At 44.3% G+C, this 25,757-nt stretch overlaps 2 protein-coding genes across 3 annotated transcripts in view; both read right to left on the bottom strand.

Moving 5' to 3' along the window:
* LOC310791130 (receptor-interacting serine/threonine-protein kinase 3-like) overlaps nt 1–20,624 on the bottom strand; it is a gene marked incomplete at its 3' end in the record, with an annotated part of 34,855 nt that extends 14,231 nt beyond the window's left edge. Inside the window, exons 1-6 of the mRNA XM_083652829.1 lie at nt 20,529–20,624; nt 19,736–19,899; nt 19,481–19,646; nt 18,959–19,108; nt 16,267–16,412; nt 5,917–5,966 (exon numbers count right to left, since the gene is read on the bottom strand). Coding sequence (XP_083508955.1) covers nt 5,917–5,966; nt 16,267–16,412; nt 18,959–19,108; nt 19,481–19,646; nt 19,736–19,893 — 670 coding nt within the window. The 5' untranslated portion in view covers nt 19,894–19,899; nt 20,529–20,624. The remainder of the gene's footprint in view (nt 1–5,916; nt 5,967–16,266; nt 16,413–18,958; nt 19,109–19,480; nt 19,647–19,735; nt 19,900–20,528) is intronic.
* The window catches only part of LOC310791301 (receptor-interacting serine/threonine-protein kinase 3-like), a 93,929-nt gene that overhangs the window by 26,230 nt on the left and 41,942 nt on the right, over nt 1–25,757 (bottom strand). The gene's annotated exons all lie outside the window — the stretch shown is intronic.

Here is a 25,757-nt window from a genome sequence, read left to right as displayed (position 1 = left end):
TCAAAGTGAGAGCCTCAATTTCATCCTTCCGCAAACAAATCTTATCGCAGCGCACATGTAAAATATAACGCTATACTACGACGTGAAAGCAGCAGCAGCAGCAGCTCTGTGCTCTCAGAGCACAGAGAGCACAGTCTGACATTTCCGCGGCTATCAGTCCGACTTGGAAGCACTTTCTCTCGGCCAGTCTGCTCTCTCATGCACCCGCGGGGGCGCGCGGCAGCAGCACACAGCAGCAGTGAGAGGCGGGGGCTTTCAACAGTCTGACATTTCAGCAAACAAATCTCGTCGCAGTTTAGTGGACATGTAAAATATAACGCTATACTACGACGTGACAATGTGACAAAGCTTCTCTAAACATATCGGCTAATATAATATCATCACTGTGTACAAGCAACGCCAACTTTTCTGGAAATCAAGTCAGCAGAGCAGAGCGACTGGCTCTGTCTGTGTGTGTGTGCTGCTCGGGGGGATTCGCATGGGAACAGTGTGAGGAGGAGAAGAGCTCTGCGCTGCCTCCTGCGCCCTGAGAGGAAAAATCAGGTGTTGTAACTTTCAACAAGAATCACGAAAAGCCCCAAAACGCAAATTAAAAACGCATTTCATTGCGCGGTTTATCTCTAGTTAGACGAGGGAATTACGTGGAGAAATCTCGCATTGTGTTACCCCAGAGCGAGAGGTTTGTCCTATTGTGGGTGTGCTGCTGTTAACGAGCCCATGTCACTTTGCTCTCGTAACGTAGTTTGAGTAGTTTCCATAGAGATACATGCAGAAAAATAATTAAATTTCTAGTTCGCCACTGAATTACCAAATTGATATAACTTTCAACCATTTTGAGCAAAGCTCTTTCCAAACAGGCCACCAGCATTGGCTAGTTGTTGATATTTATAAAGATATGGCCCCTCTCAAATAAATTATTTTTGAGGCAGTAGGCAAACTGTAATGGCGTCGATTTCCGAAAAAAAATCTGGACTTGAACACAGCCAAAGAGTCCAGTATAGACAAGAGTATATGTCATTTCTTGGTTTTTTCCATAGGTATTTTCAAATCACTGTTCTAATACATATCTAGGGGGTAAGTCCTCCTTTAATGTATTAATTAAAAGCGTTATTGATAATGAAGTAGCCTATGCCTCATCATGTTCATTCAGGGATACTATGATGACAGTGGTTTGGGGCCCCTACTCTGATGTTGCATAGGGCCCCAAAAGGCCCAGAAGCGGCCCTGCAATCCCTCTCTCTCTCAGCCCGTATGACAGGCTGACAGGCAGATGATAATGAGGCAGGGATGCAAATCATTCCTCAGCACATATACGCGGTGGTAAAACATTTTTGAAGGATGTCCTGGTCGAGGTGTATGTTGTAGGCTTGTTGTAGGCTACATGCTTTGCAGTATTACGTTATGCTGGAATTATGCTTGAAGTTTGGGCTGTCGCACGGAAATGAGAGACACTGAATCTTGACGAGGAAACGTGTGGAGCTTTTATACACTGTGTGGGTGTTTCTGCTCGCGGAAGTGAGCTGGAGTCTTGAAAACTCCACTTTGTCCGACCAGCCGCGTCCACGTAGTTACACAATTCGGGGTGTGCACGGCCAGGCGAAAACCGTCTACCTTGTGGAGGGGCGCGTCTGCTGATTTGACTCACTTTTCCGTGCGGACACTCGCCGATGCAGGAAGCAAATGAGACCTAAGCGCTTGTTGTAGACTACATGCTTTTGCAGTATAGCATTCGTTTTCCGTCCCGTTCAAACTCAAAGACGCACGGGTATTTCACCTCGATGACAATTTCCTCGTCCTTTGTTGTGCGGGGGTGCGGGCGCGGACGCGGACGCCGACCAGATTATTTAGCGAAAAACTGTAATGGAAACACAGCTACTTATAGCCTACTTATGGTTATTTCGTATAATCCGACATTAGTCTAAATGAATCAACGTGACAACATTATTAACAGTATAATCACTATCAAGATATTTCGTCTTAAAAGACTTGTCATGTCATGTCATGGGCGAAATGAACATGTTGCTCTTCTTAACTCTGTCACCTGTGACACGCCCCCCCACACAGCACTGTTGGGCTGTTTCTTGTGCGACTGGGTGGATGGAAGCTCCGATCAGTATTATGTCCGAGGAGCAAACTTATTCGTCTGATCGACTTTATGGTGACAAGAAGCAGCACATTCACAGCTGCTTTACATTAGGACGTCAAAGGGAGAAAAAAAAAGACGATACATGTCAAGTCCTCAAAAATCGAATCAATAAATTCCTAGTCGGATCGAGAGAGGCGCCAGACGGTGAAATGTCCGACGACCGGGGCCGTTTCTCAATACCAAGAATGCATTCTTGTTCTTGTGTTCTTGGGGAGAACGTTCTTGCTAGTCGTTCTTGGAAGAATGAACTTGCTAGGTCACAAGCACACATGACGCTGTTGGCAGTTTGAGACGATGCGTTCTTGAGGGTATTGTGCAATACCAGCGCAGAGGCCGCCTGCAGTACTACACAAATAAAAAGCTCAGCTGATGTAGATGCAGCCAATTGTGCTCTGGAACTTTTTGCCATTTTTCACCATAAATGTTCGTATATTTCAATAAGTGGCACTTATTGAAACCTACTACCCTGCTTGTAGGCATCAAAAGTCATCAGAAATTAATTTAGTGATGAAATAAAACTTTAAATTGTAAAAAACTTTCCGGAGCTTATGGCGTCTTCTCTGCTGCGTTCTGCCTCTGCTTATGCCGAAATGCATGCTGGGATATCTGCCTTGCCAAGTTGACACAAGTCACCAACCAGAGCATCCTCGGTAAAGTGGGCGTGTCGAGAACATCCGCAACGCCTGCATCCGTGCTAAAATGGTCTGGGCGACAGAGTGGAATGTAAGGGCCCTGCTGTGCATGCACACCGGCCCCAAACTTTTTTTTATAATTCACAAATTGAAATTCTGGTGCCATGAACATGATATATGCCAAGTCCTGGAAAGTCAGTGTAAAGGTAGGTAGGGAGGGGAGGCTGGCCAGCGAGGCTAGTGAAAAGGTGACAAGGGCATACATAAAACCACTCAGAAATCCTCACATTTTGGGATGAAAAGGGTGACGGTCACCTAAAGGTGACTATTTGCACCCCTGCAAATCCTACGTAGTCACATACAGAGAATTTAGCCAGAAATATATTTGTAAGGATTACACCAGATTATGTTGCAAATCAAGCCCTTTTCGAGTTTGTTAAAATTCAAGTATATCCATAACCTTGAAAAGAAGACAGGTAAAATCAAGCATTTTAAAACAAAATCAAAATGAATAAAATATGTACATTGCAGCTATCGACATAGAGCTGTAGATTTTTATTGCAAGCAGTCTTCCCTCAGTCTTCCCCGACTCTGAGCTGTCTCCGTGGCTAGAAAATAACGTTCGTAGTCCTCCTCTTTGAAATGGCGACTGCAAACTCGCAGGTCCAAGCTAGCTGTAATGTAGCCCCGGGCCTGTTTGGGACTCGTTCTGCTAGCTATGCTAATGCTAGCTACCCAGGGTAGCTGTAGTGGTGTTTTCCAGCCACCCTTTATAGCGCTCTGGATCTTTTGGGAAACAATGCGAAATAAGTGCTTTGCCTGTTTCCTCTGCTTCTCTCCTCTTCTTCGCCATGCATGAGCTATCTACACATGTAACCCTTGCCATTATTGTTTGATGAACAAACTAAGTAAAGTTGAGTAGTAGCAAGTTTGTGTGAAGAATTTTTTTTTTTTTTTTTTACGACCAAGCGCCCGTAAACTCACCGGCCAAGCCTGCAGGCTGGGCGTGGACTTAGAAGGCCACGAGCCCAGTGCATTGTGGGAAGTGGAGGATTTCTGCCCCCTGCCACCGCCCCTCCCCTCCCCCACCCCACAGAGTGGATTTTCTTTGATTTCTCTGGCTAGGAACCACTGATTTAAAAAAAATGCAACGGATTCCAACTCCATTGGGTGCGTTACATTTAATAGATCTTCATATTCACACCGGAAAAGCCATCCTTTAAGTCAGTGATAAACAACTGGCGGCCGGCGGGCCACATGGGCCACATGGGCCATCTGTGTGGCCCGCGATGGAATTGCAAAAAATAAAAAATGTTTACAGTGCACCTGAACGCAACATGCAAGATACCCGCTGAATAAGGCCATGTTCAGACTAGGAGGCCAAATCTGATTTGTCAAATTTAGTGACCTATTAATGACTTTATCCAGATTGGTTTTATGAGTCTGGACACTCCAAGTCTGATTTGTGTGTCCACATATGGAGGTAGTTTCCAATCTGCTTTCGACTGATGTGACTTGAGTGCGGACGCGCAGATCCACCAAATCTGATTTGAACGTCACTCGCAACTCGTCATCAAATGCTTCTGCGCAGGAAAACCACGTCAACAAACGTACGTATTTAATGACGCCCACGTCGTTACCATAGCAACCCATGCACATAGGCTGTTTAGGTCTGGACACACAGATCCGACTTGAGAATCAGATTTGTGGCAGTGCGGAAACACTCCCAAATCAGATTTGGGAAACCAATCAAAATAATGATGATTAATGACTTTATCAGCAAATCGGATTTGCCTGTAATGTGAACATGGCCTAAGTGTCCAAATGTTCATGTCATTCTGGCCAATACTCCACTTCTGTTATAGCATTTCAGTCTGGAATATGGAATATCTTTCAATAATCTATGATTTAGCTGCTAAATTGTCAAATACCGCCGTCTGCTCGCTACCCAGGCACTTATGTACAGTATGTACTTAACCTAACTAACTCCAGTGTGCACAACATTGTCAGACTAAACTCTGGCTGACACCCCAAAAACCTACAATCTGCTACAGAGAAATGTATATTGATTGTTTATTAACTGGCCCCTGGCCTTCTATCATTTCACAAAAGTGGCCCCCGGGCAAAGCAAGTTGAGTATCCCTGCATTAAGTGAAACACTGCGATTCCTGCAGCACTACGTCATCTCACCTACCGACCCCCCCGTCCACCCCCCCCCCCCCGTCCACCCCCCCGTGCAAATTTGGGAACGCGAATTTGGGTTCAGCAGGATAATCTTCACAAACGGGAATAACTTTTATGAATTTTGGAACGTAAATGGGTTTTTTACGTTTTTTAGAAAACGATTTAAAAGGCATAAAAGTGATTAACGTTTGTGAAGATTATCCTGCTGAACCCAAAATTCACGTTCCCATAAACTTTTGTTAAGCACAGTCCTTATTTTGTGGAGTTAATAACGAAGGTTCAGACAGGACGATCTTGATCTTCACCGGAGTCACTGCACTTCTCCTGCTTGCTCACCTGTTAACCTGTCAGCTTCCTGGTGATAATTGAATAATCAGTGGTTGCCTCCTAGTTTCCCCTAAGCCAATAGCATAGCAACACATCACCTCATACACCTTTGCTCACCTGCACTTTTAGCCTATCACATTGTGGCACTCCCCTTTAGGCAGCCTATCACATGGTTGCTGTGTGCATAAATATGCTTTTCTGTGTCTCATTCAGTCTCTCTCATCCTGCTGGCTGACACACACCCACCACCTCCCCGTCTCCGCCAAATCCCTGATCCATCAGTCATCAAGAGGTTCCACCAGCACCAGTATCCTGACTCCACAGGGGGGTATATATGGCTGTGCTGCTCGAGCTGATCCAGCTCGATCTCGATATCTCCCTGCGGTGTCAAGCTCCAAAGACTAACTAACTTTCTCATCATAATATTCTGTAAAAATCATTCATCATCATTATAATAAATCATTGTTTATCCATCAAGTCTCCTGATTGAAATGCATTTAAGTGAAATCCCCATTCTAAAACCCCCATAGACTTTTTGCCTGACAAACCACAATGGCAGCAATTTGTGGTTAAGCCTACAAAAATACGTCATCCCTGTGGTACGCTATAAACAGAATGATCACTCACCGGGATATGGTTCTTTCCCCGTGACAATGGACCACAGAAGTATGCCATAGCTAAAAGAGAGAGGGAGGAACACAGCTTGATCAGCAATTACACCACAACAAACACTATCTGCACTTGATACATAGCTACAGACAGACAGACAGACAGACAGACAGACAGACAGACATACATACATACATATACCATACATGCATACCTACATACACACACACACACAGAGACTCACACACACACACACACACACACACACACACACACACACACAACACACACACACACACACTACATTCAACTTGGACCAAATAATTCTGGCATTTGTTTAATCTTCCTGGACTACTTTATGGGTGTGTTTTCCTACACAATAATGGATTACCAGAATATTTAGACAATCACAGGATGCATTTCTCATTTGGGTGTGGCTTGAGTGCCAGCCCAGGCAGGAGGTCAACATTTTCTATTCCATTTTTTCTCTGATTGAGAACTTGTCAATTGACAACTGCCCTTTACTCATTAAAGAGATATGCAACACTTTGTCCACTTTTTTCTGCTGAAAATCAATATATATTGGAAATAAGCTGTGTTCTTGAGGAATCCAGGTCAAAGTCCTGACATTTACTGTAAATCAGAGTAATTCCTCATCTCTTCTCACATACCTGCAGTTCCATACAAACCAAAAAAGCAAAAAGGCCAGCTGTATGCTCACATTTTCCTCCCTTTCTATTGGCAGAGCTCTTGATCTGTGACGACGATTTGTGGAGCGTTTTGTTTGATTAGAGTGCATAGTGTAAATTGTAGTATTTAGTAGTTTGGGTTTAGTTTTAGAGTACGTCAGATAGCCTAGGTTGTTTGTTTGTAAAAAAAAAAAAATCAAAAAAAAAGTTCATCTGTTTGCATAGGTATGTGAGAAGAGATAAGGAATTACTCAGTTTTACAGTAAATGTCAGGACTTTGACCTGGATTAATCAAGAACACAGCTAATTTCCAATATATATTGATTTTCAGCAGAAAAAAGTGGAAAAAGTGTTGAGTATCTCTTTGTAGTATTTAGTAGTTTAGGTTTAAGTTTAGTTTTAGAGTATGTCAGATAGCCTAGGTTGTGTTTGTTTGTAAAAATAAAAATAAATGTTCGTCTGTTTGTTTGAGTTTAGTTTAGTGTCCAGGGCCTAGCAGCTCTGCTGCCTCAAGAGGGTGTTTGGATGCAATCCTGCATTCCCCCCACCCCGGATAGTTTCTCTATCCAACCCACTGCCCCAGTAGGGCAGCACTGGTGTCACGGCCACCACCAGCAATACGCTGTGTTGTTTTACGTGAATATTTCAGTTTATTTCTGTATATTTGGTTAGAATGCATTTCAAGAAACTGCTCTAGCTAGCTTTCATTGCAAAACGTCGGCCAATGCTAATTAGCCGACTCCTGTCTGCCTGCATCACGCTAGCATGTTAGCCAGGCGAATATGCTTGAGGCTAATTTAGCCAAGCGTACACTGAATAACACAGACCCCGACAGCTTTGACTGGTGTTGGCTCGCTCCCCCAGTGGTCCATGGTGCATCCATATACTTCTACTACCTTCAGATAAAGGTTGTAAGCTCACCTGTAACTATCGGTGACATTCCTGATACCATCCACTTCCATGATCTTTAGACATGTTGTTTGGAACCCTCAGTATTGTGCTAACGCTGCTAACTTTCACAATAACGAATAAGGCTCATTCAGGGCAGGCTTAGTATTATCACTTTTACCTGCTGCTCCTGCACATCACAGCACAGGCTAAATGATGCAACATAAATATACATTGCATAAATGTGTTTTTATTAAAAAAGTGGCATCAAGTAAGCAAGTCTTGTTGGAGTGGATATCACAGTGCAACCATGTCAAACTACCCATTTCACTAATCACGTTGTATTTGCAAGGGGTATATATACACCACATATATACATATAGACCCCTTATACAGCTGTCAACATTCGAGCTGCGCGCGCATCGTGTAGGCAAAAAGCCGTGAGCCCAGCATTGACAGACACAGAGAACTGTGTAAAAGCCCCGCTGTCAGGACTGCTCTGTGCTCATCTGCGACACACAGTTAGATTTTAGTTTTAAAATGCAGTTCTCGGCTTACTACCACAGCTTATCGCCTAGTGATAAGCAATGTTATGCATCGAAATTAACGTTGGTTAATGGGATATGTCTTACAGACCCATATACGCACTGGCGCTGTCAATTGGCCAAGCCTAGTGGCCAGCAATACATATCGTGCATTCCTTTATAACTGGGGATAGCATAGATAATTATTCTGTAACTTGCAAAGATATATTGTTATGTTGATAATGCACACAACTCATTAATGACGTTATGTAACGTTACTTGGTCGTTAACTAACCGAACGATGTGGCTGAGCAGCCTACAGCTTCAGGCAGCTTACCTGATTATGAAGAGCACTACAAAGTCGGGCATTTTTAATGATGTCCTCGTTCCAATCAGTTCAACTCAATAATGACATTATTTAACGTTGCTTGTTTGTTAACTAACCGAGCGATGTGGCTGTTACTAGCAGGCTACTACAGCTTACCTGATATGAAATGATCGAGCACTGCAAAGTCGGGCATTTTTAACGATTTCCTCTTTCGGCTTGCAACCAAAGACACCTACGGTTAGCATTAAAAGCAGTATGAGTTGACGGGATTCGGTAAAACTTTAGTCCTTGCTTTGTTGATAGTGTAACAGACTGTTCAGTGTTGTGTTGTGTTCTATTGCGTGTGTGCGAGGCTGTGTATGTTCCCTCGAGTTGCGTAGAACAGGATATGTGGGGAGAAGCTTGTTATAACATTACAGCCTGGCTCTATCGTTTATTATTTTATTAATCAAGTGTGAATAGGCGGACCCGAATACTCTGCTACAATAGCTTTCCGATTCTGGCATCGCACTGCACAACACGAAGACATGTCTTGCTCGAATAGTTTTCCAGCCAGTGGAAAACTACTTGACAGGGCTGCGCGGAGTCTGTCTTTCTGCCTCCGTCTTGCGCATCGACGCTGCGTGATGTCAGTGTGACGTAGTCGTATAAGGGGTCTATACACATATGTATATGTGTTTCTCTTAGGGTTTACATGTAATTTTTTTCATTTTATTTTGTCCAATATTCAAATATTCCAGAATTGCATTTTGTGTTCAAAATAAATATTATTTCTATCTAACTTTTTAGCCAGTTTTGATGGTTTTCTTAGCCGCTTTCACACCGGCATGAAAGCGGTCAAATACACGGAAGATGTGATCCGCGCCTCCGATGTGAAAGTTGTGAAAGCGGGTTGGCGGATAATTGTGTTACGCCTTTCATTCCGCCAGTGGACCTAGTCACAGCCCCGGATTACCCTCCAACCCGCCTCCATCTGAAAGCGTAGGAGCGGCAACACGGAACAGAGGTGCGAATGGTCAGCTCATTCATAAAAATAATTACGGGGGAAACCACCTTACACAGCAAGATCATAGCCTAAGAAGTGGACGTTAAAAAAAAGTATACAATCATGACTGCAACAGGGGCGCCAGGAGGAATGCTCCGTGCCTACACTATGAGTAAGTAGGTTAGGCTATGTAACGATGTTGACATTAGTAGGCAAAATCAACGGATATAATAATAAGCTTCAGAGGACGTCTCAGGCGTGCATCTGTCTGTGGCGAGTCGGTCTGAGGATATCTTCCCTCTGTTCTTCAGTCTCTCCTCAAAACAATCCCAATTGGGGAAACCAGCTCCAGAACTGCAATCTGTCTAGCCTGTTGTGCGTTCCTTTACAAAAACTACTAACGCTATAGTATTCATGTGCATTTATAGCCTATACTACTCCCCCGACGACGAGTAACATACTGCAGCTGTTTGACATGTGGGCGCTTTCAGAACGGACGCTAATTAGGCTACTTATGGGAATAATTTGCTTTACAAAAAACTGGAGCCAAAAGATAAGAATTAGCCTTGTACCTAATACATGATGGTGCCTCTGTGATCCATAAAGTGGATCAGATGAATATTGAAAGCCTTGTTACCATGCTGCATGTGGACAACACTTTCTGTGTTGTGGGCATATTAACACATTCAGTGCCACAGCGCTTCAGTAAAATTGTCTGGAGCCTGTGCCAGATTCACTTCCATTCAGTTGAAAACAGCTATAGAATTTTTTCTATTATGGCTATATTAACGGGGCTGGACTTTAATGAAAGATTGAACACTCCTGCTTCTTCCAAAGAAGAAATTTTGTTTCTAGACAGTTCCATTATGAAATTACAGCCTCTCAAAAAAGTGCACTTTCATGGGTTTTCTGTCGTTTTTTTTTTCTTTCCAAGATATAGCCCCTTTTATGAATACCTTTTGCACTCTAATTTCGAGCACATTCACTGACTCTGGCTGGTGTTTTCTGATGTGGTGGCGTGTGGTGTGGTTTCTGTGCAGCCACACACCCCTCTCCCCCCCCCCCCCCCCCCCCCCCTCTCCACCTCTGAGCTGCGGGCTCCTCCCACACGCACAGAGTTTGCTTTCTCGACTCGTTTTTGCCCCGGACAGATCCCAGCTTTGCTGCGCGCATCATTTCCTTGATGGGCATCAAGGAAATGATGCGCGCTGGCAAACGCGACTGAACGAAAAGGCTTGGCCCGTTCGGCTTCGGATGCTGCCTTTCTAGGAAATCGTGTGGAGATAGATAGAAGCATAAGAGCTCAGTTGTGAGCGCGGATGCAGCCGAGCCCACTCTCGCTGTAGACGGAGCAATATATAGGCTCTGGCAGAAAGCATGCATCGGTTTCCACGGCTTTCTCCGCTGTCTCCTGTACAAAGTAAAGGATCTGAGGTGGGTGGAGCAGCTCCTGTGACGATGTTTAAGGTGGCGCCGTGTGATCCCTTGAAGGGATTCATGCTCACTGGCTGGGTACGACCTTAAACAGCAGAATTATGGAATAATATGAATTATGATTTTAGGACGTCCACAGACGTCCTTGGCACTGAACGTTACTTTTTTTTAGGACGTGCACAGACGTCCTTGGCACTGAATGTGTTAAGGTGAGCTCTCAATCAGACTCCTGTTTTATCCTTTGATGTTAACGACCGGCTGCAGGTTGAGAGCTGCTGGCGTACATCGGTGATGTTTGGTTGAATGAATTTGTTCATCATAAAGTAGCCTAGGCTACACTAACCTATGAAAATATTCATTTGGGCTACTAGGAGGAGCTGGGTGGAAATGCCTCCCATCGCCTCATATCAATCCGGGAGGGGTGGATGTCACCTGAAAGTACACTGCAGGACGGGAATGTGGCGGTGCTGCTTGGCTCTGTGTGAAAGCAATTTCTGTGGCGAGTCTGCCAGCTTTGCGGGCCTTCTGAACTGCAATATTGCGCGATCTGTGTGTGAAAGCGGCTCTTGTCTAAAGTTATGCCGCCGCAAAGCCTTCTGGGAAATATCCAAACAATAGAGAGGCAAAGTTCCTGCCGCCTACTTCCTGCTTCAGCACTGTACCAGAGATTTTCATCCGCCATTTATTTTCCCATCGATATTTCGTAAAATGCTTATAAAAAGAGTTTTACTGGTTCAAACCAAATGAGATTCAAGATTAATTTTAATAGCCGTAGTGAGTAATCAGATTATAAATGAGGAATTTCTCTTAGTGCATTATGCAGCACAGCGATCACATCAATAGCAGAAGATGGAACAAAGAGAAAACAATCTCAAATTATGAAGTATAAATTATAAAGTGCAAAGTAAAAATCCTTTAAAGTGACATATAATGGGGGGGGGGTAGGATAGTAGGATAGTGTCCGCGGGATGACTTGCAGACAGTGTTCACTGTAGTTAGCTGTTATGTAGCTTAGCATGATATACACTGATGATACGCATCCTTCACGCGAACGTGAAGGATGCGGCCTACTCTTCGTCACCCCTCCCCCCGCTTGGCCGATCCAATCACAATCTAGTCTACCTCAGATCTAGATATACCCCAATAGTGAAAAAACTGCCTGTGACCTCCAGGACAGTGAGGGTATGGTCAGAGGAAGGAACTGAGGCTCTTAGAGCCTGTTTTGAGGTAACTGACTGGCAGGCACTCTGTGACCCACATGGCGAGGATATTGATGGGATCACAGAGTGCATTACGGACTACATAAATTTCTGTGTGGACTGCAACATACCCACAAAGGTAATAAAATGTTTCCCGAACAATAAACTCTGGGTAACTAAGGACATCAAGGCCATCCTGAACGCCAAGAAAAGAGCATTTAGGTCGGGTGATAGAGAGGGGATCAGGGCCATCCAGGTGGAGCTGAAAGGGAGCATCAGAGTAGCGAAAGAATGCTACAGGTCGAAGCTAGAGGCGAAGCTCCAGCAGAACAATATGAGAGAGGTGTGGAGGGGTGTGAAAGCTATTACTGGCTTTAACAAAGCTAGCAGCGGGGGGGTGGAGGGGGGGGTTGATTGGGCCAATGAATTGAATCTGTTTTTCAATAGATTTGATACAGCTGGCCCGGGGGCCCCCTCCCCCGACTCTCCTGACTGCAGCATTCCAACAGCAGCCCCCGCCACACGGCTCTCCCCCCCCCTCTCTCTCCCTCTGGCTCCGGCTGATGGCCCTGATGGCCCACCTCCCCCCCCCCTCATACCCCGTCACCCAGAGACGAGGCCACACACCCCCTCTCCCCCCCCCGATGGGCTTCAGAGCTGATGATGCCACTCCCCCCCCACCCACGCTGACCATCACAGCGGACCAGGTGAAGAATCAGCTGAGGAGACTAAACACGAGAAAAGCAGCTGGCCCGGATGGCGTCAGCCCCATGGTGCTCAAAGCCTGTGCCCCCCAGCTGTGTGATGTGCTACAGCTGATCTTCAACAAGAGCCTGAGTCTCCAAAAGGTCCCCGTGATGTGGAAAATGTCCTGTATCGTTCCTGTACCGAAAAAGCCAAGACCCAGTGGCTCCAACGACTACAGGCCGGTAGCTTTGACGTCCCACATCATGAAGACCCTGGAGAAACTCGTCCTGGAGCAGCTCAGGCCTATGGTCAAACCATCCCTTGACCCCCTCCAGTTCGCCTACCAGCCCCGACTGGGAGTGGAGGACGCGGTCATCTACTTGACCAACCGCGCCTACGCCCACCTTGACAACCCTGCCAGCACGGTGGGAGTCATGTTCTTCGACTTCTCCAGTGCGTTCAACACCATCAGGCCGGCTCTACTGGGTGAGAAGCTGATGGCGATGCGAGTGGATGCCCCCCTGGTGGCCTGGATTGTGGACTACCTGTCTGGCAGACCACAGTATGTTCGCCTGCAGAACTGTGTGTCAGACAGAGTGGTCAGCAATACGGGAGCACCACAGGGGACGGTCTTCTCTCCCTTCTTCTTCACCATCTACACCACGGACTTCACCTACCAGACAGAGACTTGCCACCTTCAGAAGTTCTCTGATGACTCTGCGATAGTGGGATGTATCAAAGATGGCGATGACGATGAGTATCGGGATGTGGTGGCCAACTTTGTCACATGGTGTGAGCAGAACCACCTGCAGCTCAACGTGTCAAAGACAAAGGAGCTGGTGGTGGACCTGAGGAGGGTCAAGGCTCCGGTGACCCCTGTTTCAATCCACAGGGTCAGTGTTGACATAGTGGAGGATAGTGGAGGAAGTACCTTGGCGTGTACATTGACAATAAACTAGACTGGGCTAAGAACTCTGATGCACTCTACAAGAAGGGGCAAAGCCGTCTCTACTTTCTGAGACGGCTGAGGTCCTTCAACGTCTGCCGGACCATGCTGAGGATGTTCTATGAGTCGGTAGTGGCTAGTGCCTTCCTCTATGCTATTGTGTGCTGGGGCAGCAGGCGGCAGCGGATGCCAATAGACTTAACAAATTGATCCATAAAGCCAGGGACATTGTGGGGCTGGACCTGGGCTCCCTGACTGCGGTGTCAGAGAAGAGAACGTTATCCAGGCTACGCTCCATCATGAGCAATGACTCGCACCCACTCCACGGCGTGCTAGTCAAACACAGGAGTACATTCAGTGAGAGACTGATTCCACCCAGATGCAACACGGAGAGGCACAGGAAGTCATTCCTGCCTGTGGCCATTGGTCTATTTAATGCCTCTCTTAAAAGAGCACCTCGGAGACGGTCAGTCTCCCTGAGACTGAGCCAGCGGATAGGCTAACTGGAAAAGTGCCTGGCTGAGCCACGTGTAACGTATAGGGCAAGCCGAATAATATAACTTCAGTGTGCAATAAAGATAGGCTAACTGGAAAAGTGCATGGCTGAGCCACATGTAACGTATAGGGCAGGCCGAATAATATAAGTTCAGTGTGCAATAATGACAATTGGCACGTAAGTTATACTTACTCTACGTATTGCTTACTTAGACGTACTCCACTATTTTGCTCCTATTGCATTTAATACTGTTTACTGTTTATACTGTTATACTGTTTATTCCATGTTATGTTGTGTTCTTTCTTCTTCTCATTCTGCTTATTTTACTATCGCATTACTACTGTGTATTTTATTTTATTTTATTTTATGCTATCTGTGTTATGTGAACGAGCAACTGTAACTTGTCCCAATTTCCCCCCGGGGATCATTAAAGTCTTTCTGATTCTGATTCTGATTCTGATTTATCTGTTTTAGAGAATATAGTGGGGCTCAAAACAGCACCTTTAGGTCGCTTCCGGAAAGAAGCGCCAAAATTGGCACAAATACTCCTTGTGGACTGTTATTTTGATAAAAGTAATTGGCCACGCAGAAATTTTATTTTTTCCAAGATGGCCGCCATTTCCAGCCTGAAAACACTATTTTGGGGGCAACTTTGGGTAGAATTTTCCAATATGAATGATCTTGTTATCAAACCATACATTTATGACCACAGAGAAGCCAGATTTATTCCATGAAAATTTCAAAATGGCTGCCATTTTAAAGATGGTGCCATTTCAACCATTTTTACCATAGGATTTCACTGTCCAGGGCGATTTTGATGATTCTGGTGTCAAATGACAGGTTTTCAACTATGGAAATTTCAAAATTATACATCAGAAATCATTTGTATATCTCCTTTTGCCATTTACTCTGCTTTCAAGTAATGTGAAAATATGCATAAACAACAGTATTTTAGAGATTTAGTATTTTAGAGTAAATGGTAAAAGAAGATATACAAATGATTTCTGATGTATAATTTTGAAATTTCCATAGTTAAAAACCTGTCATTTGACACCAGAATCATCAAAATCGCCCTGGACAGTGAAATCATATGGTAAAAATAGCAGAAATGGCAGCCATCTTTAAAATGGCAGCCATTTTGAAATTTTCATGGAATAAATCTGGCTTCTCTGTGGTCATAAATGTATGGTTTGATAACAAGATTATTCATATTGGACAATTCTACCCAAAGTTGCCCCCAAAATAGTGTTTTCAGGCTGGAAATGGCGGCCATCTTGGAAAAATCAAAATGTCTGTGTGGCTAATGACTTTTATCAAAATAACAGTCCACAAGGAGTATTTGTGCCAATTTTGGCGCTTCTTTCCGGAAGCGACCTAAAGGTGCTTTTTTGAGCCCCACTGAAATGGCAGCCATTTAGAAATTTACATGGAACAAATCTGGCTTCTCTGTGGTCATAAATGTATAACAAGATCATTTGTATTGGACAATTCTACCCAAAGTTGTCCCCAAAATAGTGTTTTTGGGGCGGGAAATGGCGGCCATCTTGGAAAGATCGAGATTTTTGCGTGGCCAATTACTTTTATCAAAATAACAATCCACAAGGAGTATTTGTGCAAATTTTGGCGCTTCTTTCCGGAAGCGACCAATTTTACATTGAAAGTGCATTTTTTGAGCCCCACTAATATAGATTATTATTTTGAATTCAGTGGCCGCCCGTATGGAGTAACGTCATATATGGATTACATGCAGCAGCCGGGGAATATCTATGTGACGGACAGAAAACAGAGCAGGCTGTGCAACGCTGGCAGCCGGAGGCACGCTATTTTGTTGTCTCTCTGATATAATAAGCATAAGAGCCGCTGTGAGTCGGAAAATAAGCTATTTACAAGACATAAATACAGGCATTTCACATGCCCTGTTTTCCTCGTTTTCAGGTCAAAGTTCAAACTGATGATCGTTTCTGATGCTAATCAAACCGAAGTTGTCCGGGTGACTTAAACATCATATTTAAAGCTGGAAATAAGGTCCAGGGTGGAAAAAAACTGAATTCTCCTTTCCTTTTATATAAGTGGGGGGCAGGATATGGGTCTGTGGGATAATGTCCATGGGGGTAAACCCCAGCCCATTACAGAGCTGGTTGTGCTCAGTTAACAGACTTGAGAAGTATCATTGATCAGTGCTGTTCCTTCACCTGTAGATATCTGAGGCGCGGGTTGGGGAGAAAGATAGATCATCAAAGGCCTCCGGTGGCATGTAGCTTATCGTTCCTGCTACATCTTTGCTGCCCTTCTTGGGCCTGACGGTCTGGGTATACCTGGCAAGTCCAAAATCAGTCAGCTGGAGAGAGAGAGAGAGAGAGAGAGGGAGAGAGAGAGGGCGAGAGAGAGAGAGAGAGAGAGAAAGAGAGAGAGAGAGAGTTCTTGGTTTCTGTGAACATTTCATCTGAGGGTGCAGCCATTTCCTCATAACTCCGCTATCAACATCTAGAAATAGCAGTGTGTCATCAAACCAGTCTAACCTAAGAGAGAGAGAGAGAGAGAGAGAGAGACACACACACACACACACACACACACACACACACACACACACACACAATAATGGCCTTTCTTCATTATTTCAACAACAAACCCCACATCATAATCATCATCATCAGTATATAAATGGGAGCTGGGGTTATGTCTGTTTGTCTGTCCCACTGATGACATCATCAGTGATGTCATACAACCCACTGATAGAGGAAAAAAGAAAACTCGCACACTGCAAGGCTCCAAGTTGAGTGTTTATCTACACCGGAAAACAGGTAACGTTTCGGGCAGGACCCTGCCCTTCCTCAGAGACATACATCCCACTGATGACATCATCATCACTGATGTCATAAATCCAACTGATGACATAATCGGTGATGTCATAAATCCCACTGATGACATCATCAGTGATGTCATAAATTCACTCTCACACACACAAAGTCACGAGAGAGACTGGGGGAGAGAGGAGAGGGAGAGAGAGAGGGGGAGAGCGACTAAGGAGAGGGAGAGAGAGGAGAGGGAGGGAGAGAGAGGGGTAGAGACTGAGGGAGAGAGAAAGGGGGAGATAGACTGAGGAGAGGGAGAGGGAGAGAGGGGGGGGGACTGAGGGAGTAGAGTAGAGTAGAGTAAATCTTTATTTATCCCCCTGGGGCAATTCATATGCAGGATAACAAAAAATGTAATTTAAAAACATACAGACATGAAACAGTAAAAAGTAGGGATGTCTTAAAACATAGTACATTTAAAAGGACACAAAACCATGGAAGTTAAAACAGAAAGGGGGCATGAAGTAGGCTACTATTCGATTCAACAGTTCAGACAGCGAATAGCCTCAGGAACAAAAGAATGGCTGTATCTGTTCCTGCAACAGCGGGGCATCCTATACCTGCGCCCAGAAGGAAGGAGGGAAAACTCAGGGTAAAGAGGGTGCTGAGGGTCACGCAGGACACCCTGAGCCTTCTTAAGAACCCTCTTCTTATATAGAAGACAGAGGTCAGTTACAGCCGGTGATTTTGGAGCTCGTCCTGACAAGTTTCTTTAGCATGTTCTTGTTTGTCAAGTTTAGGTTCCCAAACCAAGAAATAACTGCAAAGGTGAGGACTGACTCAATAGAAGAAGAATAGAACATTTTCAAAAGTGACTTGTCTACGGTAAAACTTCTTAGCTTCCTTAAAAAGAACAAGCGCTGATGGCTTTTCTTTACAATTGCCTTCACATTAGGCTCAAAACTCAGTTTGTCATCCAGAATTGTCCCCAGATATTTGTACTGGCTGACCACTTCTACCTGTTTCCCGTTTATAAGGGTAACAGGGGGAGAGAGGAGAGAGAGGGAGACATTGTGCACACGCCAATAGAGCAGGCAAGGCCACACAGCAGCCGAGCTGCGAGTACGAGCTGCAGGACAGGTGAGCCCATGCAGCAACAGGAGATATACAGGAGATATATGTCTATATAGACATATATATGTCTATATTTCTATATGTATATGTCATATATATGTGTATATATGTATATATATATATATATATATATATATATATATATATATATATATATATATATATATATATACATGTTATTAGTTAGCCTGGTTTAGCCAGTGACTCATAGGAATAGACTACGTGACAACCAGGAAAGACTAGTGACTACTGGAGAGTCAGTTGACAGCCGGAACAGGGACGGCACCCGGGTAGCAGTATGGGTTAGCTCCCCAGCCTGCGTCTTCCATGAGGAAGAAGCCCAACAACCCACGAGAGGCCTTTTAGGAGGGCCATTCAAGCCGCAAGTGGAGACTGCAGTGCATGTATCCACCAAGATACCATCACCTCGGAATGAGATGTTTGGAGCGGGGGAGTCTGGTGCAGCGCACAGGTCGTAGACCTGGTGAGACGAGGGAGGAGCCCGGCCGGGTGGCAACCCACAGAGCCTGGTCCCTCTACGTACCAGAGCCCTCCCCCTCCCCCGGTCCCGGCAGAGTAGTTCCGGAGCAGCGGATTGAGTGGCCCTGACCGCGTGACCACCTTCGACCCTTCCTGGAGGGCTGACCGTGGGTAGCTACTGGGACGTAAGTTGGGGCTTGGGCTGGGTCACCTGGGCGAGGGTGTATGATGTTGCGAGACCCGAAACATCCTATGACCCCAGGGTACATCACTGAGGATACGTCCCAGTTATGCATCCATGCGATGTTTTTTTTCTTTATGTGTGTGTATATATATATATATATATATATATATATATATATATATATATATATATATATATATATATATATATATAGATTTATTGATTGATTTATACCAGCAAATAGCCTTAGTAAGCATACAGTATGAACCTCAGCAGTATGAGTGTGGGACTCACCTTGGCATTGAGGCTGTCATCCAGCAGCACATTATGGGGCTTCAGGTCCAGGTGAAGGACAGAGTGGCTATGGAGGAAGTTCATGCCTCGAGCCACTTGGTAAGCCAGTCTGAAGGCCAGCGGCCAGGGCAGGGTTCCATGCAAGCTGTTCTGTGGGGGGGAGACGAAAAATCTAGGTTTCTTCCCATAATGTGTGGAAAAAGGACAATAAAAAATCTTGGTGCAGGACAGAAAGAAAGAGGTCTGTAGGACGATCTGTAGGTAGATGGCACATCCACACCCAGTAATTGGCTAGGAGGGAAGGTAAGTAGGAAGGCAGGTGGGTAGGTACAAGGTCTGGCAGTAGGTAGGTATAGGAGGAGGTGCATGGAGAGGTAGGGAAGTAAGGAGGTAGGTTGGTAGGTAGGTTTGTAGTTAGTTAGGGTAGTACCTATATAGGCCTACTACCTACACATCAAAAAGTACTACCTACATATCTAAAAGTACTACCTACATATTTAAACTTCTACGTAGAAAGGTTACCTGCAGGGAGGCCAGGGATCCTCTCTCCATGAACTCCATGACCAGGCCGAGCTGTGGGGACCTATAGAAGGGCGGCTGGCCCTGGAAAACTCCAAACACCTGGACGATGAATGGGCTGTTTCCCTTAGCCATCAGGTCCTTCTCACGCAGCAGGGACAAGCCCGACCTGTGTGTGACGTGTGTCGGTTAGACGCACTGGTAAGCATTTATGGTTATTTGCAGTCAACAGAAATCTCTTTGTGACTAGTTAGTTACCCGTCATCGTTATGAAGCAGTTTAACAGCCACCTCACATCTCCACTGAAGATGCCTGGCTTTATAGACTTGTCCAAACCCCCCGGAGCCAATCACTTCCCAGCTCTGCAGGCTGGAGTCACCAACCAACACCGGAACTCCACTGCTGGACAGGGCCATAGTTCACTAGAGGGGGGGCAGGGTCACATTGGGAGGTTATTCATGGTAAGGAAATGTACACAGTTTCAATATCTGAAGTCTGTTTCCAAAATGATGTAGCCTATCTCCATTTGAAAGAGGAAGAAAAGTAATCTGAAATTCATTGTTCAGTATCCCAAAAACTATCGACATCTAATGTTCTGATTTTGTCATCCATATTATACAAACAGAATGATTGTTTTTTTGCCTTGACTGAGACTTTAAATGTGCAAAGAGGTTTTAGTATGAAAGGGAGTGAACCTCAGTTTGGTGGAGGTTGTAGTGTTTTGTTCACAATGTATCAACAGAAACACAACATGTATCTGAACTTACAGAGGCCTACTTCTTCTCACACGTCCTGCATATTTCACCAATTCAATGAACTGAGACTACAACCTAACTAGAGTTTATCAGGCTTCCTCTAAAAGTCAGAAATACAATTGTGTTCTTTTTGGCCACAGTGAGAGCAAATGTTGGATATTATGGCACTATGAACGCCATCTGCAAACAGCAGGTTCATGATTTGAGAGACTTTAGCACCTTGTCTTGCAGAAGTCGACTATGCAGTTATAACATACAAATGTCAGCTAGTGATCATCAAAAAACTGTAATGTTACCTTGGAAGATGTTTTCCTGGTGAATTCACAGCAGCATCCAGCTCAAATCACGGAGACTTTCCGTCTTCACCTGAAGAGAGAGAGAGAGAGTTATTGGTTTCTGTGAACATTTCATCTGAGGGTGCAGCCACTTCCTCATAACTCCGCTATCAACGTCTAGAAATATCAGTATGTCATCAACCAGACCAAGTTGCACAACACTGGGCAGTTGGAAAACTGGGTATTATATTTAAGTTTAAGTTCATTTCTTCTAACTAAAGTTAACTAAATATTGTTCATATGAAAAGACTAGTTGTATTTTGTTGTCAATACCTGACAGTTTTGACTGCTGCTTCCTGCAATCTTCATCAGAGACGTCACGTGATGTTGCTGTGGCGTGTCATATGACTGGTTTGTTAGTTCGGCTTGGTGTGTTCCAGGAAGTAAAGTTGCTTTTGAATGAATTATCTTGTGTGTGGTGTGTGTGTAGTCACTTCAAAACACTGTCCATTCTGTTGTTCAGGTTTTTACTCTTCAGTCTCTTGCTGCCATCTAGTGGCCAATTCTGTCAACTGCAACATCACATATCTGCAGGTGGATAACTATCGAGTAACATCTTGTGGCTGTAGAACTAGTGGAAACAAAACTATGTCACTACTACTAGTCTATAAAACTACCATGTCACTAGTCTATAAAGCTCCCATGTCACCACTACACACCAGTCGGTCTGGAGACCATGGTCTACTGACCAGACACGCACACAGAGCAGTCTCTACACATAGCAGGTATGTTTTGGTCCTTTTTGCCTTCCGTAGCTTCTCTGCAGTTTACATGCTGCGTGCGTCAAGCTAGCCAGAATAAGACCGGAAAAAGACGTTAGCCTTCAAAATAAAATCTAAATGAAATTTTGCATTGCATCTTTTTTGTATTTATTTTCCATGAGGAACAACACTGGAACATGTTTGACCAACAGAACCTTTGTTTTTGTTTTGTTTTTGTTTTTGTTTGTTTGTTTGTTACAACAAAACTAGCGTCGTCGAGGCTACAACAACAAACCCAACAAGCACAATTATTTTATTTTTGGGGGGGGGGGGAATCAGGACAGAAAGCCACATTCTTTTCCTCTGGCTAACTTGACATTGATCCGCCGTATGCCAGCTAGCTAGTCTCTTATAGTCTGGGCACCTTTCACCCCGCTTTTTGTCATGGGGCGTAAACCACGGAACCAGAATGAACACCGGAAGGCAGTGCGCCAAAAAACGTCTTTCTTTCCTCGATTAATTGTCTGATTCAAAGCGTCTGTATTGGTTTAAAAGATGTGAGATTGTGAATCCGCAATGTTTCTAAAATAACTTCTTCAAAAACTTCGTTCGGTACGTCCATCTTTTGTTTTGTTGTTTGCCGTTCTGATACTTGGGTCAAATTGTCAAGTTAACGTAAAAGTTGACGAGCTAGAAACGCTGCCCATCCGGTCTAGGGCGGGCTCTATGCCGGAACCAGGTAGGGTGACAAAATCAATTGTGAGCGGAAGCCAGGCTCTTTCTCGCCGAGAAGAGCCTGGTGACGCAAGGTTAAGTCTCTTAAAACTAGTCTCGGCTCCCAGATGTTTGGTGAGCTGCACCACTAAACGTCTGGGAATTTCACTGTCAGAAACTGTCTCTCCGAGCCCGGCGAGAGAGGCCGGCAGCAGACACGCCTACATTTATTATTAGAATTGTATTTGGTAGCGGCAATGCAATGTTTCATAGTTCCAATATAGAGCAAGACACTGATGTGCTGCAAAGAGAGTTTATACCTGTTGTTTATTTTACAATAATGTTTCCTACCCGGAAGTGGTCCGCTTGCTACTGTGAAGTCATCAGCAGGCTCTGTAACGTTAGCCTGGGAAGTCGGGCTTATCGCTGGGGCAAAGACCTCTAGCCGCCGGGGCCGGATGAAACACGTCCTTTTAACAGGTTATGTTTGTTTCTAAGTGATTAATATGTTTCTCCGCAAACGCGGCGATGTTTTGCGAGACACCGGTTCTGCATGAGCGTCACTGCCCCAGAAAGCAGGCCCGCCCACAACACTCATGATTGGTTCTCCGATGCAAGGCTTCCAACAGCGCCACCTAACGTTGTGCAAAGATTTAAATAGTAATATTCTCAGTCTTACAGGAGTGAAACGGATTAAGACTGAGGGCTGAGTCTACTTAAAACAGACTGTCTCATCTACATCCGGCGAATGAAGCATTTGAAAATTGCGGAAGCCAACTCGTCTGTTTTAAGAGACTACCAGCTAGCCGAATCAGAGCTCCAAGTGTAACGAATATAACACTTTCGGTTGGCGGAGCTAGCGAATATAAGAGTTCCGGTTTAGACGTTCAGCCTTCAGAGTAAAAGCGGCGTAATTCATGTTTTTAAAAGGCATAGAAAAATGGTTAGTTTGCATATTAAAACAATAAACAAAGCATCTAAACGAAGGTATACAATACAAATTATGATTCTGTTTGACACCAACTGTTTTAATAACATTGAGAACGCTCTTCTCAGTATGTAAATGGATAAAAGCTGTTCACTGGAGTGCATAGCCTTTACAAATTGGACACTGGACAGGTTTGTGTTCAAAGTGGTGGGAGCTTGCCAAACACATGCAACCGCTCAGGAAGACCTCCTCTATCACATCACACTGTCAGCTAGCTCGGGAGGAGTAAAAACATGGCAGGCCGTCAAACCCACCCAGAGGTCACTCATATTGACATTTTTGTACAATATTGCAAAAGCAATATATATCGGCGATAGACAATTCATCAATACAATAAGAAAATGGTTCAATATATCGATATGTCCCTTGATAATGGAGCGTGACGCACAAACAGCCAATCAAACAAACAAATCCTAAAGTTCCCAAAGGAGCATATTTAGCTGCAACACTCAATTTGTTTTTAATTGTAGTGTTTGTTAACATTAACATGATCTGTGTGCCTTGATAAATAAGCTGGTTCAAAGTGGTTAAATTGAACCTTTTTTCTCATAGTGTTTATTTAAAAAAAAATAGGGAATTAAAAGGATCAATAATTATCAATATCGACTGATATGAAATATTTTATATCGATTTTTTTTTTTTTTTTTTTTTTTTTGCTATATCGCCCAGCCCTGTCTGATGTAATCAAACTCTCCACAAGCCCTGAGATGCCAAGTTGTCTTGAAAATACCTCATTACTTTTTGCCATGTTTACCCAGCCAGGAAACTAGAAGCCATCTCAAGAAGCGACACCTCTGAATTACACACAATAACAGCACGGATGTGGGTGGCGGTTGCTTGCGGCCATCCACCGAGGGTGGCTTGCTTGTCTATAGCGCGGTGTTGCAATTTTGTGGTTATTGTAGCAGTAAGAAGTAGCCAGCTGGAAATGTTTTAATGTCTGTCTGTTTAGCTGGCAGCTGGCGCGTATGGAAAACTCTGTCCTGTCAGCTGGCCAGTCTGCTCTGCTTGAGAATCTTGCAGCACATCAAGCATCAGCAAGGTCGCCGCCAAATTTATTTTGGCCACTTTGTCGCCAGATTAGAGGAATATTAACATTAAGATTAAACTGTTGTGTCATTATTCAGTCACCTTTTCTCACTCACCTCCATGTCACCACTTGCTCCCACTGCTGTTAATCCTCATTCTCTCTCCCACACTTTTTGGACTTTTAGCCATATTTAGAGGAATATTTAAATTAACATTAGGATTATACTGTTGTGATGTCATTATTCAGTGTCTTCTCCTCTTCTCTGCAGCATTACTCAATTTACCCTCAGGAATCAGGGACAGTGATAGCCTACCTGCTATTCCTCCCATATATCCAGGGCCGGATTAATAGTAGGCTACCATGGGCCCCCGGGGCTATTCATTTTCTAAGCTATTCATTTAGCCTTTTAGTCATAAAGATTATATCTTCCAGACTGAAATGTTATGACAGAAGTGGAGTATTGGCCAGAATTACATGAATATTTGGACACTTATTCAGCGGGTATTTTGCATGTTGCGTTCAGGTGCACTGTAAAAAAGAAAAGAAAAAAAAATGTTACATCTCTTGCCACCAGGGGGTGCTGCAGCACCCACCGCACCCAGCTTCCCACGCCCTTGTGGAGAACTGTCTGTTTGTCTGGAGTTGCAAGGGGCACCGTTGCTCTGATCACCTCCAAAATTTGCCAAAACACTTTTCAGGGGTCTGGAAAACTAAATGAGATAGAAAAAGTCAAATGAAATGAAACAAAGTGCATAATACATTCATCACAGAATATTTCTGGACAGTAACAAGTCTGTCTCTCCCTCTTCTCTCTCTCTCTCTGTCCTCAGCACTCAGCAGCGCCCCCAGGGGCCATCAACTGGCAAATCACTTTTTTCCTCACTTGTTTCAAGCTGAAGGCCCTGGCTGTCAGATGAAACACAGCAGCACGTTGTGGGGGGATTTTTATTTTTTTATTTTTTATTTACGTTTTTGTGTCACTCTTACAGTACATTACAGTCCATACATTGTAGCCTATAAACCATCACCATCATACAGATTTACATGAGATTTCTTATAGATAAACTACATAAAAACGAATCAAAACAAAACATTCACAGCACTTTTTTTTACATTCATGTCACAAGTTAAAAAAAATCCTGTGATCAGATCCTATACACCTAATCAGCTCACATTCATGATAGATTCAAATATTAAATCAAATAAGAATATTATAAAGCAGGTCATCAAACAACTCAGATTCATATACTTCCATAGACATACTTCATAACTATTTTGAGCATAACTATAATAAATTAAATAAACTTCACTCGTAACTTTCCACTTCAACGGAGTTGCACTGGACTCACGTTGTATCTTTGGAGTGGAGTTTGATTAGTACAGTGAGATCGGGATGTGGCTGTTTGGTTAGACTGATCATCTAATCAGCACCAGCTGTGCGTAAGTTGAAACGTAAGCTAGTTTGAACGTAGCAGTTAGTGTGGACTTTACACCCCAACTTAAGAGAGAGCTTAGGTTCAGCTGGTGCAACAGGCTGCTGAAGTACAGGACAGACTGAAGTCCTCTCGCAGGAACACATGGAGGCACATTCAACATGGATCTGTATCCTGAAAAGGGGGTCATCCCTATGTTCCCCGGGTCCTATGTTCCCCGGGTCCTATGTTCCCCGTTTTTGTGGGACCGGGGAACATAGAACCCTGCTATGTTCCCTGGGAGAGGTTAGGTTTTGGGTTAGGGTCTGGGGGAGGTTAGGTTTA

Source organism: Poromitra crassiceps, assembly GCF_964638095.1.
Source record: "Poromitra crassiceps genome assembly, chromosome: 16".
In the NCBI taxonomy this organism is placed as follows: domain Eukaryota; kingdom Metazoa; phylum Chordata; class Actinopteri; order Beryciformes; family Melamphaidae; genus Poromitra; species Poromitra crassiceps.
This window is presented reverse-complemented; position numbering and strand designations above follow the sequence as displayed.